This window comes from Gadus macrocephalus, chromosome 10 (genome assembly GCF_031168955.1).
Source record: "Gadus macrocephalus chromosome 10, ASM3116895v1".
Taxonomy (NCBI): domain Eukaryota; kingdom Metazoa; phylum Chordata; class Actinopteri; order Gadiformes; family Gadidae; genus Gadus; species Gadus macrocephalus.
In genome coordinates this window covers 15,701,376-15,719,507 of record NC_082391.1, presented here as the reverse complement: position 1 = coordinate 15,719,507, position 18,132 = coordinate 15,701,376, and the positions used below count along the sequence as shown (strand labels likewise).

The window sequence follows — 18,132 nt, the reverse complement described above, 5'->3', positions numbered from 1 at the left end:
GGATTAGGGAAATGTAACCCTCTAGAAATATTCCAGTCTCCAAAAGGCTCCCAAGAGAGATAAGATTGAGGGATAATTAAATGATATTTAACTTGTCATTTCCATCAATGCTGCTTCATATTCTAACAATTTTAGTTCAAATCGAATAGGCCTAAATGTAATGTGTATTTAAGAAAAGCATCTAATAAGTTAAGGCCCAGTACGTAGTATATGTCTTTATAATTAATATCCATTGGCAACAGATCGTAACAAACCCCTGATTCACCTTGAACTAATGGCTTCTTAAATATAATTGGTGGTCTTTCTTATATGCACTTTTGCGTCTTTTATATACACATATTCAAAACAATCCAGTGATATTTGTGACACACCTCAAGTGTAGAGCTCTTCAGTTATGCGATTGAATTTGGAAATAAATGCCACAATTTCCAATGCTTATGACATGATCTTTTTCATTTCATGGGTATCTACTACCGTGCATTCAATGATCAGTATTCATTGCACAAGCATATAAGGTGAACGAGAGCAACCAAGGCCAAAAGCTTCATAGGGTCATAGACTGCCATCTGTAGGATTGCAGATACAAGTTTAAATAGGCCTATTTGCATATATTAATTTCTGTTGTGACTTTTTAATGTTCATTTATCATATATATGTATGAGATGGGAAGGCATGATAATTCATAGTGTCCACAACTTATAAGCCTACTTATGGAAAATGAAAATAAACATCAAAAGGTGAACATGAATATTAACATGAATTTATTTGGTGGTGGGTTTGCATATTGGCTCAATTGCTGGTATATCTGACCATATATATTAACCAACATCTCTGAATAAAATAATAGCAATCATATATTTGTGTTGTCCACCACAAAGGTTGCCAGCTAGGGCGCTAGAGGTCACTCTTGGCTCTCCTAGGTCAGGGAGAGGGCGACGGCACTACATTGTAGTAACATCCTCGTTACCAGGCGTTCTCATCTCACGACAAGAAGCCTGGAACGGAAAACTCCAAATGATCGTTATGGCGAGAACGAGGGCGGGACTATCAGATGCAGGAGTATAGTTGCGAAAGACAACTTTGCCAAATTCCACATAAAAAAAAGTATTTTCTTTTCTTTGGTGTTAGTTTTATTTTCCCCGCATATCGGGACTTGACTCTGTCGGCCTCAGCCCATGGGATCGTAGAGACAGGAATTGCGTAGCGATAGACCGGCGTAACGTTACCACTCGGGATCCTCTCTCAGCCGGACAATGTAGCGCGTTTCCTTGTTTGACAGCAAGGAGTTGTATTCAGAACACAACACAACAGAAGGATGAGTTTCTCAGGCTATTAACGTTAACAGCAACGGAAAAGTAGTATTTTACCCGAAGAGGTTCATCACTATCAGGTTCTACACGCGATATCAGCTCAACATTTAACAGTTATAGATTCCTCTGGAGTTAAATGTCTATGCGTTCAACGTACTTTAGGAGCGTTTCTGGAATTGTTGTTGTTAGCTGCTGATGTTAGCAAGATAACTTGCTAGCCACCTTAGCCGACCCGTTGGTTTACGTGAACGAACTGCAAAAGTGTTGTCAATGATCTACTTTTCATTTGTTTGTTAATGTTGGATAGAAGGCAGGTCGATGCCGTGGCTTATGGAGCCAGGTAACACTTGTCCCAGTGCTTTAAAAACTGGACGTTTAGTTGAGCTGCTCTCTTTAATTAGCCTGGTGAGCTAACACACAGGCTAGCGCCTGCAGTTCAGAATAATGAGTAGAAAACATCAACACTACAGAGGAGCCGAAGTCAGCTGCTGGGTCAAATACGTCTTGTTTGGATTCAACATCATATTTTGGGTAAGTTATAAGTTTTCCTTGAGTTGGATGACTTTTGACTATCTATTTCCTGTCAATATGTGTGGTCAGACATCCGCCCGTCCATCTATCTATCCAAACATTTTGCATACATTCATAAACCCATTCATACATCAGGTCATCGATACATTAATACATTCATAAATACATCAATATAAATCTCATCTTCATCTCTCTGCCACTCGATTGTTTGATTGATTGATTCCCCTTCAAATGGTCTGATAAAAGTTGTTAATCATAGTTGTCATTAGTCTATTTTTCTTTGACAGAATATAACGTTGTCGAATAATACATTTTTAAGTTAGCTTATTTACACACCCCGGCTTCAGTGCGTCATCAGACCCTTGAACTTTCTGTCAGTCAAGCAGATGATAAAATATAAAGCCGACTCCAAGGCAAGGTCTTTCTTCAAAAGTTTGAGTAAAAAGGTAAAAACGGTGCATAACATAGTGTATGTATATGAAGAATCCACCGCAAGTTGTAAAACTTCTGGCTCAACATATTCTGATCATGAAAGTAGCATACTTTTGTGCTTACTGATTTTTGTGTTTGGGAAATATGTATTTATACATTTATATATTTTTATGTATCCTTCCATCTTCTTTTTCCAATCCATCCCCCCATGAATCCACCCTCATCTTCTCAGTCTACCATGAAGCAATAGTCTGGTTGCTGACGGTTTATAATATATGTGGGTATAGAATGGCGTATGGCGTGTCTGTGCAGCCCAGAGGTTCCCACACACTGTCTGAAGGAAAGGCCCCACAGCCCTGAATACTACCCAACCCTCCTCATTCAGGCAACCCATTCAGTCCTTCCACCACCATTGTGTTAAATTTCTCTGCACTACAGCATTGTCTTTCTAGGGAAAACACACACACACACACACACACACACACACACACACACACACACACACACACACACACACACACACACACACACACACACACACACAGAAGCAAGGCGTGGGATTGGGTGGGGGGCTAAGAGCCGTGCTTGTCTGCTCTGCGTCCTGTCCCCCCCAGATGCTTGTCCTGCTATGCCATCGACAAGCAGATGGGATGCACTGGCTTTCTGGCTTGTTTTTCTCCTCTTCCTTTACCGCCTTTCCCCCCACCTACACACCTCTAGTCACATCTCAGAGAGGAGCACTCAACACCTCTCGAAAGTAGTGGCAGTCACACCAAAGTCCCCTACTTGGCTCACATTCTGTACTCTTTTCTTAATATAACTGAGTGATCACAGATACCGTGTGAGAGGAGCTCTCTGTCTCCGGTCTGACTTGCTTACTTATCAGCCAGGGAGGACTGACTCATTGGGGTGTTGTCTTCCCTTTTAGTTTCCGTCTGCTGTACATCCCGTCAGAGAGAGAGACAACAAGTTCTGGCATGGTCGACCATTTGCGTCAATGATCACCCTACAAAGGTCTCCTCTTCTCATGCTGTTAAACTGGTGCTGTTCCATATGGATAGATATTACAACACCACCCCTCCCCACATGACTTTCAAAGCCAAATTTAGGGTTTGCCTTGGAATGATTTTTGAATGGGATTCAAAAAGGTTGTCTAAACATGGCTTCATGGCTTGAGTGTCTTCTTTTTTTCCCCTATGGAAGAAGAATGCAAATGCTATTTTCTAGTTTAATTTATTTTTCGGCACTTGAGCCTGTTGGCTGTCAGACGCTCTCTCACCCAGGAACAACATGCCTTGTCTCAGACTTAGAATAGACGCATTCCTTGCATCGAACCAATAAATCACATCTTCTCCTTCACCCTGCTGCAGAGGATGTTTGGGCGGGCTGTGAATGCGGTAATTAAGAGCTTGTTAGTCTGTAATCGAGTTGCTGATGGTGGTGGAAGCGCTGGGCTGGATGTTATTAGCAGGCTCTGCTTCTGCGTTTACCGCTGTAGACCCCCGTCTTGACTGCTTTCCAATTGGATACATCCTCCTGCTTTTGGGGGGGGGGGGGGCAAACAAATTAATCCAAGCTTGGAACATCGATGAGCCTCAGATTCATCATCAAGCATGGAGAATTAAGACTGTATGTAGAATATAGGACTTGTCTTGGGATGCAGTGAAGTGAGTAGTGATCTGGGATCTGATAGAAAGCTCGCTTAGGTAAGCCCATTGGTGTGTGTGTGTGTTGTCGTGAGTGGGCAGTAGCATGGAGCGGAGTTCCTTTTGCTAGTTAGTAGAGGTTAACAGGATCAGCTGGCTTAGAGGGAAGCCACTGGACTGTTCATAATCCCTTGGTCCACACGTGTGGAGGGAGCCCCTCGATGCACACACACACACACACACACACACACACACACACACACACACACACACACACACACACACACACACACACACACACACACACACACACACACACACACACACACTGCACAGCTGAAAAAAAGACAACACAGGCATCCACTGATATCTTGTATTATTAAATTGAATCATATGTAAACAGTGATTAAGGATATTATTATACTATGTTTTTTTATCTTCTGCTCCCACACAGATCATTTTAACCCAATTAGCATCTGCCACCATCTCTTAATGACAATATTGCAGTGAATCAAGGCGCATCACTTAGTAATGAGTAGTTGTCAAAATAATTTGGGTGTCTTATTATATACAGGACCTTTGATGGAACCTTTTATTTAAACCTTTTAAGTCATCATACTATAATAATCAATAATGTATCATCAAATATCTTTATCTATGAATGAGCAATCTTATCTCCTGTGACTCCGTGTGCATACGAGGCACAAGGTGGGGAAACACAGCATGAAGGTGAACAAAGAATACACTGCAAAACGCTATTCAGAAGTGAAATTCAACACTCTTGTTGTGCAGGAGATATAGTGCAGGTGATATTCATAAAAGATTACAACACAAGTGCATTCCTGCGGCATGAGTTTGGCTATTTCTGCGTGCTGCTGTTTAAACAAGCAGCAGACTATTTGTATTCCGGTCAGAGTAAAGTTTCATTGTTCAAACATTTGGTTGGCTACTCGTCCTGCTGCTGCTTTAGTTTAAAGGAGAATTAGAATTAAGACGTGAATTACAGAGGAAGATCAGTTTCAGATTAGACGCCGGCAGAAAGAACACAGCGGAATTAGCTTTGACATAACTAAAACGATTGCGGCCAAGAAAGACATTTTGAGGGAAAAAATCGTTATACACAGGTTTCAATACCAAGCAAAAACCCTTTTGTTTTACAAATTATTGTCATTAATATTTGTAATATATATCTATATATAGATATTTATCTACATCTATATAGATATATATCATGTAAATAGCATTTATTGATATTCGTGTGAATCTTGTTCAACCCTTAAATCATTCCGGCTTTTTATATGATCCGTTTCAGGTATTCCAGCTCCAATCAAGACATGCAAATCAGCACAGGGTTAAAATCAAATCACAAAACACATTCCCTCTAGGGGAGCCTTTACGCAGGTCACTTCTGGTTGTTGCTTTCCTTAATCTGCAGGGATTATTCAGAGTCAAGAGGCTAAAGGGATTAATACACACTCTCCTTCTCGAGTCTGGATCGTCTCCTGGCTCTCCTAGCCTCCCTTCCCTCTAGCCTCCGGCCCTGTGCCCTTTTCACCAGCACAGAGGATGTCATTGGGCCAATTCAGGACATTTTTGCATATAGTGTAGCATTGTGCCTCTTGTTTTGCATGTGCTGACTGGCTTCAACCGGTGGCGTCACCTCTCCTGATTGAATCAGCTTCTTTTTTGTTTTTTTCTAGCAATATGGTGTCTCAACGTCGGGATGTTTCATTCTTTGTCATGGTCATATGCAATTGGTGTTATATTAGGGGAAAGATTACAAATGGTATTATGGTCTTGTACTCCAAGCCAAAAGGTCTCTTGTTTCATTGTACCTGTAGGAAGCTTTTAACATACCTGCTCATTAACGACGTTTCCCTGAAGGAAAAGAGAAGTCCTTTCGTCGTTAATATAATAAGTATATATGAGCTCCCTCAGCAATAGTGGGTTTTCTTTGGTGTGACTAGAATAGAAGGGGTCTGCAGAAGAAGAATCTGCATGCATGTGCAATATATTTGGTCTCACTTTGAAACCATACTTGGGAGAGCTATTTGAGTCGTATCCCTGGAAGTGATATTCGACAGTCATTAAGTGAACCAACCACCTAGAACATTGGAGCTTCCCCTCTATTAGCATTTCGGTGGGCAGACACCATAGGCTTTGCATGCTAGCTGATTACGGGAAGGAGTGCATTTTCACAGGCACTCTATGGGGGAGCCGTCCTCAGAAGCCCCCACACTCGCTGCACGCATCCGTCCAAAATGCCTCATTTGCAAAGTTCAACAGCTGTATTGAATTCGGGTGCGTGTGCATGCCTCGGGGCATGCGTCTGCGTGAGCGCTAGCTGTCTGTTTGTGTGCACGTAAGTGGGCACATGTATGTCTGTAGGTGTGCGCGTCGGTGTGTCTGTCGGTGTGAGTATGTACAAATTGGGACATGAGTACACATATTCATATTCATGAATCGTGTGCATTGCAAAACCAAAGTGCTTAACTTCACACAGGATCAATTTGTCAATGTCGTTCCGGCATCACGGGGAAATGAGTGAATCAGCATTGAATACAGTTAACTATCCTAAATACCTATGCCTCAATACCTGACTGCACCTTAATATCTTCCTCCTTTTGTTCTTTGTTGCAGTTACTCGGTGCCGCATTCCTGGCCGTTGGCCTGTGGGCATGGGCGGAGAAGGTACGTATTCTCGCGAAAAACATAACAACCCCTCCCATGAACTCAGAATAGGTTGAGATGATTGCTACAATAACATAGTTCACATTCCAGCCCATATTCATCGCTGTATTGTGGTCCTCACCTACGGCGAGGAGGTATTGAGAGGGGAAACGCCGGAAGTGTGATGGTCGTCCATCTTGATTACTGTTGCAACCCCCCCCCAAATCACTCAATGGCAAAACGAATATTAAAACCACAATCCATGATGCAAGAGCAGCTGGTGTTGGTCCTTAAAATGCATGATTCACCCCCTCGCAAAGTACATTATTTTTGTATACCTCCAGTGAGTTATGCGTCTGTGACAAGCGTTCGTTGAGCCTCCATTTTAAATGCTTGCGTAAACACCGTCGCCCTCCGCTTCCGAGATCCCAAGGACCTCTTGGATGGGTTGCTGTGTCGTATCGTAATCAATTCAATGAGCTATCCGGTCTTAAGACGAAAGGCACAAAGGAGAAACCATAGGGCTAATATCGTCTATTCATTTAATTTAGAAGCTCCACGCTTGATGAATTCTGCTCCTAAATGTCTAGTGTCTAGTGCAGATTAGGCCAAATAATTTGTCCAATTATATATTGTTTTGTGGCAGTTATTTCGACGGCGAGGATCCCCATAAAGGCCAGATGGCTGGATTTTCAGTTCAGCAGTTGTGAAGACATATCGAAGGAATCAAAATGTGCCTCCCAGCTGAAGTTCTCTCATCAGCCATTCAAGGGCTACACCAGTTGGTTGAGTGAATAATGCATCAAAGCGAGAACGCATAACAGGCAGAGAGTCACCATCACAAACTTTGTTTACAACAATAAATAATGGAGGACTAAAGATAAGTTCTTAAGTGAAGAAACATTATTATTTTGCAAAGATGGAGCCCATGATTTGTAACGTCGTAAAAAGCAGGGGGGACTACATTTAAATCTCTGTGTGACTGGGACCATTACTACCAGCCATGTTGCCTCAGGACTCTATAACGCAGATTTAAAGTTGAAGATTTTAATCAAAAGCAGTTTTCCACAGCATCAGATTTATATTGTTCCAAAAAACCAACCGTGTCGTCGTTATCCGGCCGTGTAGTGTTTTTGAGTGTCGTCAAAACATTTCTCGTGTAATTTTCCAAACGGATTCAGATTCTTCTGGTTTTGGATTCGTCATGGAAGTAAACAGGATGTGGGCACAGGGCTGACATGAGAGGCCTGACAGGAAGCGGAATGGGCGGCCTCGGGGTGGCTGCTAGAACAGCTGTTAAAAGAGGAAGAGAACTGTCTGTTTCTGAGCATGTACGGGAGACTGTGAGAAGCATGCGATTCCCCTTTTTGCCAATTGTTTAAGGGGCCATAGGCCCAGAGCGGATCTTAACATTCACTACCAGTACCCCAAAAATTGTGAAGACAACCTTGTACACAGGATTAGAAAACAACCCTTGCACCATAGCAGCTTGCTCAGAAAGCCTTTCGTTTATCGAGTGTGAGAGAAACAAAGGGACAACATGCAACTTTGATCGGGTTTCAGCGTCCGTATTGATTCTGAACCATGAATGCAGACTATATCCAAGCTGATTCTGATCTCTTACCTTTACTGAATATTACTCACTGGCTCGTAGATTAGGGTAATTATAAATTTGGTGGGAAATGTAATAATTCTAATGTATTCCCCCTTTTACAAACCGATGGAAAGCGAAATTCCTGGTGTCTGACTTTGACAAGGGTCTCTGTATCCCGTCTGTTGTATCTTTGTGATTCCACCATGACACTGCTTTTCCCTCCCCCAGGGAGTGCTGGCCAACCTGTCGTCCATCACCGACCTGGGGGGCTTCGACCCCGTGTGGCTCTTCATGGTGGTGGGCACCGTCATGTTCGTGCTGGGCTTCGCCGGCTGCATCGGGGCTCTCCGAGAGAACACGGTTCTGCTCAAGTTTGTAAGCCACCGCCGCAGATGCTCATCGACACTTCCTCTCCCCCTGCGTCGCGTCAGCCCCCCACACACATTAGCACCCGATACCCCCCCCCTCTCTCACCGGCACTTCACACCTCCACGCCTGTGCTTCACACCAGAGCAGGGCTCCGTCGCTGGTTTGCAGTGGAGGTTTTCCGTTGGAGCCATGAAACCTCAATGTTTTTTTGTTTCGAAAGGATGATTTCGTGTCACTTTTGATCTGTGGCACAGCGTCTTTACCTGGCAGCCAAAAACGTAAAAAAAAAAAGAAAAGAAGGTATTTCTGAAATTGAAGCTCACACCCTACTCACCGCACAGCCGGGGCCGATATTTATCTCCCTGCTCCGACCATAATATTTTTTCTTAAGATGAAAACAACTTGTCATGTCGGCTTACGATCCTGCCCTGAGCTGACCACACGCTCCAAAGCGTGCGTCCCGGACGAAGCCTTCTGGGTCATTTCGTTATCCTAATGGGGCCTCACTGCGTCGAGCGTAGAGCAGGGCCGATAGCCCGCTGCCACTCAGAGCAGCCATTAGGTTCTCCCCAGGCCCATTAGCACAGCCAGTGGGTCTGGCTGCAGGGGAACCGTTCAGGGGCTTTTGTGGTGTTAAGGGCAGGTGTGCTGAGTCTTTACGATATGGCGCATTTATCGGCCAGACCCGTAGTCTTGTTACGATTACTGGAAAGAAGGAAGACTTAATGGAACACCCTGGGATGGTGGTGGTGGTTGTTGTTGTTGTTGCCGCCGCCTGAAAGGCCCCACTCAAGTCTGGGTTGATCCATCAATCAGGGCTGTCCCTGCGTCGCGCTTTGATCGAAAACCACAAATCTGAGCTGCCCGTTTGTATTTTAGGCGCTGCATAAACAAAAGGTAAAGCAGACAATGTTTCAATTAATGGAGTTTGTGCCAAAAAGGAAACGTGTGTGTGTGTGTGTGTGTGTGTGTGTGTGTGTGTGTGTGTGTGTGTGTGTGTGTGTGTGTGTGTGTGTGTGTGTGTGTGTGTGTGTGTGTGTGTGTGTGTGTGTGTGTGTGTGTGTGTGTGTGTGTGTGTCCGTCCAGTTCTCAGTGTTCCTGGGATTGATATTCTTCCTGGAGTTGACCGCCGGGATCCTGGCCTTGGTCTTTAAGGACTGGATCAAAGACCAGCTCAACTTCTTCATCAACAATAACGTCAAGGCGTACCGCGACGACATCGATTTGCAGAACCTCATAGATTTTGCACAAAACTACGTGAGTCTATATCCCCCCCCCCCCCCTGATCCAGCCACTTTTCAACTCTCTCTTTTATGTGATAATGCATCGTTTCCTCGGACTGAACTGTTTGAACGGATTTACAGATTAAGAGCCGCGAGACGCGTTACGGACATTTTATCGACTCTCACCCGACTCGGGGCTCACTCACCAGTGCAGCGGTCCGAGCTGCACCCCTTTTACACCCGGTTCACCCCCTCCTTCGTGGCCTTCTCTCCGGGTCGCCAGCCGTCCTGTGCACTCCCGCGTCCTGACCCCGGTGTGTTCCCTCCACAGTGGTCGTGCTGCGGGGCCCACGGGCCCAACGACTGGAACCTCAACATGTACTTCAACTGCACCGACAACAACCCCAGCCGGGAGAGGTGTGGGGTTCCCTTCTCCTGCTGCATCAAAGACCCCGCCGTAAGGCTCCAGCACGCCGCGCCGCCGACGCTCAGACGTCTCTGCTGTTCAAACCTGTTAGCCTCTTCCCCCCGTCTGCCATTCGGCCTCTTGGAATCACTGGTGCAGTGCGACGAAACAAATACGTTTCCTGGAATCGCACCCGGCCATTACATTTCATTCGCCGGTCATTTCAAGCCATTGCTTGAAACTCATTAAAGCAACTCGTTCATCCGGCCTTAATCGTGTTTTCTAGGTGTTTGTATAGCCTCTAAACCTACCAATTGCATCTTCCAGTCGGAGTCATCACGGCTAACCTGCGGTGAGCTAATTGTCCGTGTCTCTGTGCCTTACAGGAGGACGTCATCAACACGCAGTGTGGCTACGACGTGCGGCTTAAAGCGGTAGGTGTCTTCTTGTCCCCCCCCCCCCCCCTCTCTGTTCCCGTGCTTCTGATCTAGTGGGCCGAGCCGCAGCAGCCCTCCATCCCGTCACAAAGCCCTTGGTCGGCGTTTCCTCGTGGACGCAAGGATGTCCGTGGGTGCCAGTTACACTTACCGTTCTCTGAGCGGAGGGGGGGATTGTGTGTGTGTGCGTGTGCGTGAGTGTGTGCTACGTTCAGGAGATTTATGCAGTTGCTAAGGGAAGGCTGCCAATCGAGACAAAGTCTGCTCTTGTCTCTCGCTGCGCTGGCTCAGGACAGGGTAGGGTGTTTGGCCTGCCTACTGACGTACGACCGAAACAAACTCTGGAAGACTTTGATCTGGTCCATAGCGCATTGAACAACTCAGACCAGAAAGAAAAAATTGTTCTTTTGTGTTTTTGAGTTGTACGGGACGGTGTCTTTCTTTATTTTCCCATGTATAGAAGTGTGCATGCATGTACACACGGGGCACGTATGTGTAGGGTTAACGGCCGACGGGCTGCACTCGCTTCGCCCTTAATAACAGATTGTTCTTCTAACGGGGATAATTAGAGTCCCGTTATAGCACGGAGAGAAGCCCGGCTGCACTCTGTAATCTGCAGCCTCGCTGGCAGGAGCCTGTGTGTGTGTGTGTGTGTGTGTGTGTGGGTGTGTGCGTGTGTCCGGGTTTGTGTGTGATGGGATGGGGGTGGGTGTGGTGGTTACAAACGCACTGCAGTCAGGAAGGGCTGTGAGGCACTGTTGCTAGGCACCCTGCCATAACGTCAACCACCTACCCCACTGGATGCTTTAAAAAATATATATAAATATATATATAAATATATATACGCTTCCTCTGCTGCGCTCGGCGGTGTACTAAGTCTGTCGGTGAAGCACAATCATTGGCTGTACATGGGGTTTATGAGCTGTAGTCGTGCTGCAGGACAGGGGAAAGAGCAGGGGACTCGGGAGGTGGAGCAGGCTAGCACAACAATACGGACCGGGCTAAAATAGCCCGAGGGGAAGGTCACCGTCACAACAACAACACTTCAGCTTCCCGCCGCGCCATTTGCTGCCCGTGGGCCGCCTGCGACCCCGCCGCCGGCTCCGACTGGACTAGCCCGGGTTTTGTTTTTCTGCGGCGGGACAAAGGGGGTCTCCTCCTAATGTCACAAAGAAACCATTGCAGGAAGGGACCCGTTAACGACACGCACCCCCTTTGTGTCGGGGACCCCTGTGCCTCCGACCACTGCTGACGCGTACGCAGCACAATCGGGGGGGGGGGGGGGGGGGGGGGGGTTTTGGTAACGACACATAAACTGAGTTTTTTTTTTTTTTTTGGTCATCAGCCGCCCTGAGCGACTGGGAGCATCATCGCTCCCATGGTCTCATAATGTCCCGTCCCCCCCCCGTCGCCATCTCCCCGTGACGGCAGCGGTCTCGGCCAGCCCGCCAGTCGACGAGATGGCAGCCGCTTAACCGCCCCCCGTTAGACAATGTGCTTGTCCCTCGTGTTAGTCAAAAGGTCACAGCTCCAGTGCTCAGTGTGACTCGCGCTCCGTCCAAAGGCCCCAGTCGTACCCAGTGATGCTGAACACGAAACACTGCATTTATAGTCGACTGTTACTGCTGTGTTTGAATAAACGAATAAAATGAGCCATTTTTTTCTGTGTGATAGGAGTTGGACCAGCTGAAGTTTATCAACACCAAGGGCTGCGTGGGCCAGTTCGAGAAGTGGCTTCAGGAGAACCTGATCGTTGTGGCTGGAGTCTTTGTCTGTGTTGCACTTTTACAGGTGAGTGCGCCTCTTCAAACACACGATGAAAGGATGCACCCAAGTTGAACGGTGACCTCATCCACTTAAGGTTTGGCCCAAACCTTAAGCGCAGCCATATTCTAACACTACCTATGGCTGTATTCAGATTTGGTTATTACTGCCCCCTGCTGGTCATTACATCGCTCAGGCGCACGCCGCCAGTGAGCTTTTATAATGGGAGCCTTTACGTCACTGCTTATGAACTGGTACCAGTATGTCTCTTACTGTGTGTGTGTGTGTGTGTGTGTGTGTGTGTGTGTGTGTGTGTGTGTGTGTGTGTGTGTGTGTGTGTGTGTGTGTGTGTGTGTGTGTGTGTGTGTGTGTGTGTGTGTGTAGATCTTTGGTATCTGCCTCGCTCAGAACCTGGTGAGCGACGTGGGCGCGGTCAGAGCCAGCTGGTGAGGTCCGTCCTCGGGAGCAGAGGTCACCTGAAGAGGGGCGAGGGGGGGGCAGCAGCAGCAGCATGATGCTCTTTACACACACACACACGCACACACCTATACATACACACACACACACACACACACACGCACACACATATATACACACACACACACACACACACACACACACACACACACACACACACACACACACACACACACACACACACACACACACACACACACACACACACACAACCATTCTGACAGAAAAACAACAGAGTTTACCTCCCAGACTATCTGCCATGTCGGCTGGAGGTAGGATTGGGGGCGGCGGGGGGTCGGGGAGAATCAACACAACGGCTTGTTTACCACGGTGCTGGGGGAGACTGGACCCTGACGGAGCTGGGGGGGGTTCGCTCTCAAGCACACCTCACAGTCTGGAGCGTTTGTATTCGGGTTTCTCCCTGGGTCCTTTTTTTGTTCGGTGTTCTCCCCCGGCTCGTCCCCCCCCCCCCCCCCCCCCCCCCCCCCCGCCAAGGGACCAAGGGTAGGGAGCGCCGGGCGACTGGAGGAATTAGCACGTGACTGGAGCCTTCTGTATGCTTTGTCTCCCGTCGTCTTGATGTCACACAAGCCGCCCGCCCGGCGCTGCCGTCCCTCACGTATCACATTCCACTAGAACTGTTCATCGAGGGCCGTCGTCGGGCGTGGATCGGATGAGGTCTTACTCATGCATTCCTACCCGGGGAGTCGTTCTGGTCACCCCACATGACCACTGAAGACCCGACACTGGCCGGTCAAGTAGGCCACATTTTAAACGCATATACAGAGGGATTCAAAACTTTTTTTAAGTTGTGTGTGTATATATATATATATATATATATATATATATATATATATATATATATAAAGGTGCCATTATTTAGAGTGTTTTTTTTCCTTTCTTTTGTAACCCATATTTTTTACTTTCGTCAACACAAGTTTGCAGGTTACAGGGCACAGCTGGATCCCCTGAGTTTTTTGAGCACCGGTTTCCAAGGTAACCTTCGGTCTAGCTACAGGTCAACCTTTTTACCAAGGCAACCCCCGGGTCTAGCTACTGCGTAACACAGGTTACCTATGGCAACCCAGCATCCAGCTACAGCTTGGCACAGGTAACCGAGGCAACCCGCGGGCTACCTTCAGGTAAATATTACTATGCACAAACCCGTGGGAATCTCTGCTTTATCGGTTTATCAATTTAAGGTGTGTTGTAATCTGGCTTTATTGGGGTATTCTTAGCTGAGTTTGGGGTACCTTTTTGTTATTTTCCCCAAGCGTCCCCGAGGGACGCGGGATGTCTGGACCGAGGCCTGATTCCATTCACCGGACTGGGGTGTCCAAACTATGGTTTTCATGTTCTATTGCTTTTTAATTTTTATGTCTTTGAATTGTGAGGTTGAAGCCGTTATGACATAGTATGCTGTTTACTTTTGATATGCATACGGGTGTTTGCTAACTTCGCCGGGTGTAGAATCTCGGGGAGAGGAAACACTTTTCTCCCCTGATGGAAACCAAATATTGCAAGGGAGCCTCCAGATGACTCGTAAACATATCTCATTGATGGGGGATTCCATTATGAGAGGAAACAACAGTGTAATTTGGCCTTGCTAATAAGCCTTTTCTTGGTTAACTTGAATGTGATTAGATCTGCTAATTCCTTTACCAACCGAGGGACAAGTGCCTGTTTTCAATAATTTAATAAGTTTAAAATGTCACTCACAACTTTCACATCATAGTATTGTTTCTGCTGAGCTCTTGTCATGCGCATGGATTTACAATGTTGTTTAATTGGATATACACTTACGTCTCTTCAAACACAATATAACATGAATGCTGCTTTACGGATGACTAGTGGTATTTAGTACAACGTCCAGGGCAACAGCGCCTAGCACTTCAATTTATCCAATTATATTCCCTTTGACTGTTGCTTAACTGTGAGCATCACAGATCATCATTTGTTTGACTCTGTACAAAGCATAACACTTTGCTGTCCCCATCTTCCTCTCTGCCATGCATCCTCAAAACGGCCAAGGGTGTTTTCACCGGGCTCTTTGATACGAGCACGAGAAGGTCAAATGGTTGCTATACTCTAACCAGTGGCTTAATTTGTAAATTATTCTGCTGTGGAACGATTCTGCAGCCATGGAATCTTAAATCACTCTCAATGACCAGATTAGTATTTAAGGTCATTCCCCTGTCAACCATTAAACAGTAGGAGGGGAGTGCAGTCAACAATGCCCTGACGCACCATTTTCAACCCAAATCTTTATCGTTCGACTCGACTTAAGTTTTCCGACACCAAAATGCTTAGGTGTAATGTATAGGTTTCCTTTTATTTTCTTGACTTGATCTTTTTAACGTGGATGCATTGTCCCATTCCAAACGTCTTTGAGTATACTGCTTCTGGGTCCACCTCTTCACTCAGGGTCTGAATACATTCCCGTCTTGCTTCTGCACAGTCAGGGATTTCTGCGTTGAGTGTGCCCCCCCCCCCCATTATGAACAGATGTAATAAACAAAGACAGGTAAGGGATCGCAATGCCAAGCTGGTCTTTTCTCCATGATGTCCATACTGTTGCTAGGCAACACACACGCACGTTCGTTGGGGTAGAATAATTACCAAGCCCTCGCCATACGGTAGGCGTGTACAACCCCTTAATATGCACAATCCATTAGGCTTATTTGCTGTTGGACTCTGTTTGTTTCCCACCGAAGACAATTATATTTGGTAATTGTTTTTATGCAGGGGACGGTGGATGAAGAGAGCAGGCAGCTAATTGTTCTTTTGTCCCTTTTAAGCATGATAGCCTGGCAATGTTGAATAGGTCCCTTGTGGACCCTATAATACAGTAGTTCACAAACTTGGGGTCGGGACCCAACGCCGGGTCCCCTGATGTACATATAAAGTCATGGGAGATAGTTGACATAAACTGGACATTTGATCCATTTTAGCAAACAATGTTTTTCTTTAGGATGCCTCCTAGTTTTCCAGTATCTACAAACTGACTGCCTTATAATTCATTGCTATGAGCGAATCACTTGGTGTGTAGTAGAGTGATGCGATTACGTTCACTGGGATATTGATTTTACCAGGAGATATTGATTGGATAAAAACTATTCGTTCGGAAGCAGATCAACAAGATTTAGAGTCTGGCTGGCAAACATTTTCAGAACTGAAAAAGGGGTCACAAGCCACAAAATGTTGGGAGCCACTGCTTTAATAGGTTCCAAGGAGAGAGGAGCCTTATGTATGCCACAAATGTCTCTTTCAATGTGGACCTATACCTCAGCCCTCTGCAACGTACAACGCATGCAAATTCAAGGAGTGCGACCGGCACTGTGTACTTACTGGGGGGGGGTTTAGTTGTTGCACGTTTTGAATTCTTTCAAAAACAATTCATCAGAAAGGAGCACTAGTGTTCCATTATTCGTGCTACATTTTGTTAGGTGTGTTTTCCACCCCCTGACCTTCCCAGTTGATGTTGATCAGTTCCAGCTCAAGATATGTGTGCTAATAATTAACATATACATTTAATGTGTAGGATTGATGCTTCCTTTTGGTCCCTCTATATAACTTAACATGCAGAAAATGTTCCCATGTCTACCTCACAACCCGCTGACGTTTGCAACCTGCTGGGTCTTTCTGACGCAGCGAGCACAAGCGTCACAGTGGAGAATGAATACAGGCTTCTCCCAACCGGTGCATGCCTGTGACTGACGCACAGATCCGGCCTGATACAATGCAATGTCGGACACGTACCTTTTTAACCTGCAGTCACGGCCCGTCGTTGGTCATGCCTAAGTACGTCCGACGGGGTTTAAATCGGGAGTCGACGGGCATTAAAGCCTTGCCCACAGAACTCATAATGTGGACGTGGAAGAAGTCTAAGCAGAGCTTATCTTTTTTTATAGATGCTGATGTCTTTGTTTGACGTTTGTTTGGAGCATGTGATAATTGTATATCTTTTTATTTTCTAAGATTGCAACAATAACCGGCAGAGTAGACAAGCGAGTTGTCCATTATTCTGTCATGGTTTGTCTTGCATATTAAAAGGCCTTCAGGCGTAGGCTTGCAAAATACTCTTGAAACGTGTGGGACATGGTCTTTTACACTGAATGTGTTGGAAAATGCCTCTTTCATATATTAAATAAAGGATTTATGAAAATGGGCCGTTTTTGAGATGGGTGTTTTTACAAGCAACATATTCCAAGCACTTGAATGACGCAATGAAGTAGTCATCTTTTTTTTATAGATGAACGTTTTATGTTTTGGCCACCATTAGAGGGAGACAAATAGCGCTATTATATTGGGGGAAATTATGACACATCCTGATCATAAACATCTAGCTGGTTACGATGCTGCTTTTCAATACTTCATTCTGCAATTATTAATTACTTAATAATTTTCTTGCTGAAATACCAGTGAACAATCCTCCCAACCAAATAAACACTTTAAGCCTTGCATGCCTTTAAATGCATCTAGTGGTAATACTGAGACAAAATATGTAATTATTTACATAAATTGGCCAGATTGCTATATAACATTTTATATGACAATCTGGCCAATTTATGTTAATTATAAAATATTTTGTAATGGTTGGTTAAACGGGTTTAAATGAGGCAATTAGAAAGACGTGCTGAGAGGAAGGACTGAAAACGTAGTTTTACAGAAGAGTTTATTCATTCATTATAGCACCTGAGACTGACGAGAGGACAAAGGCCATTTGTGTTTTTCCGCTGTGCAGTTCCAGAATAGAATACAGATCTTTGATGTGTCCTAAGTTCACGGGGAAAGGCATCAAAGCAGAACTTTGCTGTCATAAACCGTGTGTGTGTGTGTGTGTGTGTGTGTGTGTGTGTGTGTGTGTGTGTGTGTGTGTGTGTGTGTGTGTGTGTGTGTGTGTGTGTGTGTGTGTGTGTGTGTGTGTGTGACGGACGCACACGCATGTCTATATTATATCATGTACACGCTGCAACACTTTTGGCTGGAGATGAAACACCATATAGAAACTCCCCAATGTATCCCCCCATGCCTGCCATCATTTTAAAAACGGCCCCTTAATGTAATTCGAAGGGTGCGGCGCTGATGTCACTTCTGGGTACTATTCCACTTAATGATATTGTTCAACAGATAGATCCTCGCACCGAAACCAACCAAGGCAGTGTAAAGTTCAGGGCCAGGTATCGTGGCATAAGCCTCCTATCTCTTTAAGCCGGCGTTTCATTTCCCAGCAGAAAGAGCATTTTTCTATTGACTCGGCAGAAAGGTGATTT

The 18,132-nt window shown here is 45.6% G+C and overlaps 1 protein-coding gene across 2 annotated transcripts; it reads left to right on the top strand.

The window, feature by feature from the left end:
• Positions 1-950: 950 nt before the first annotated feature.
• On the top strand, positions 951-17,027 carry tspan17 (tetraspanin 17). Of its 2 annotated transcripts, XR_009527704.1 has the most exons (9): positions 951-1,841; positions 6,560-6,610; positions 8,412-8,558; positions 9,639-9,809; positions 10,107-10,232; positions 10,568-10,615; positions 12,293-12,409; positions 12,767-12,927; positions 13,060-17,027. XR_009527704.1 is itself a non-coding variant. In XM_060062761.1 (8 exons), exons 1-8 carry the CDS (start codon positions 1,755-1,757, stop codon positions 12,830-12,832), a joined length of 813 nt encoding a protein of 270 aa, XP_059918744.1. In that variant the 5' UTR covers positions 951-1,754; the 3' UTR covers positions 12,833-17,027. The 2 variants fall into 2 exon arrangements, 1 of the variants encoding a protein (XP_059918744.1); XM_060062761.1 differs by having other exon boundaries at positions 12,767-17,027.
• Positions 17,028-18,132: the final 1,105 nt, after the last annotated feature.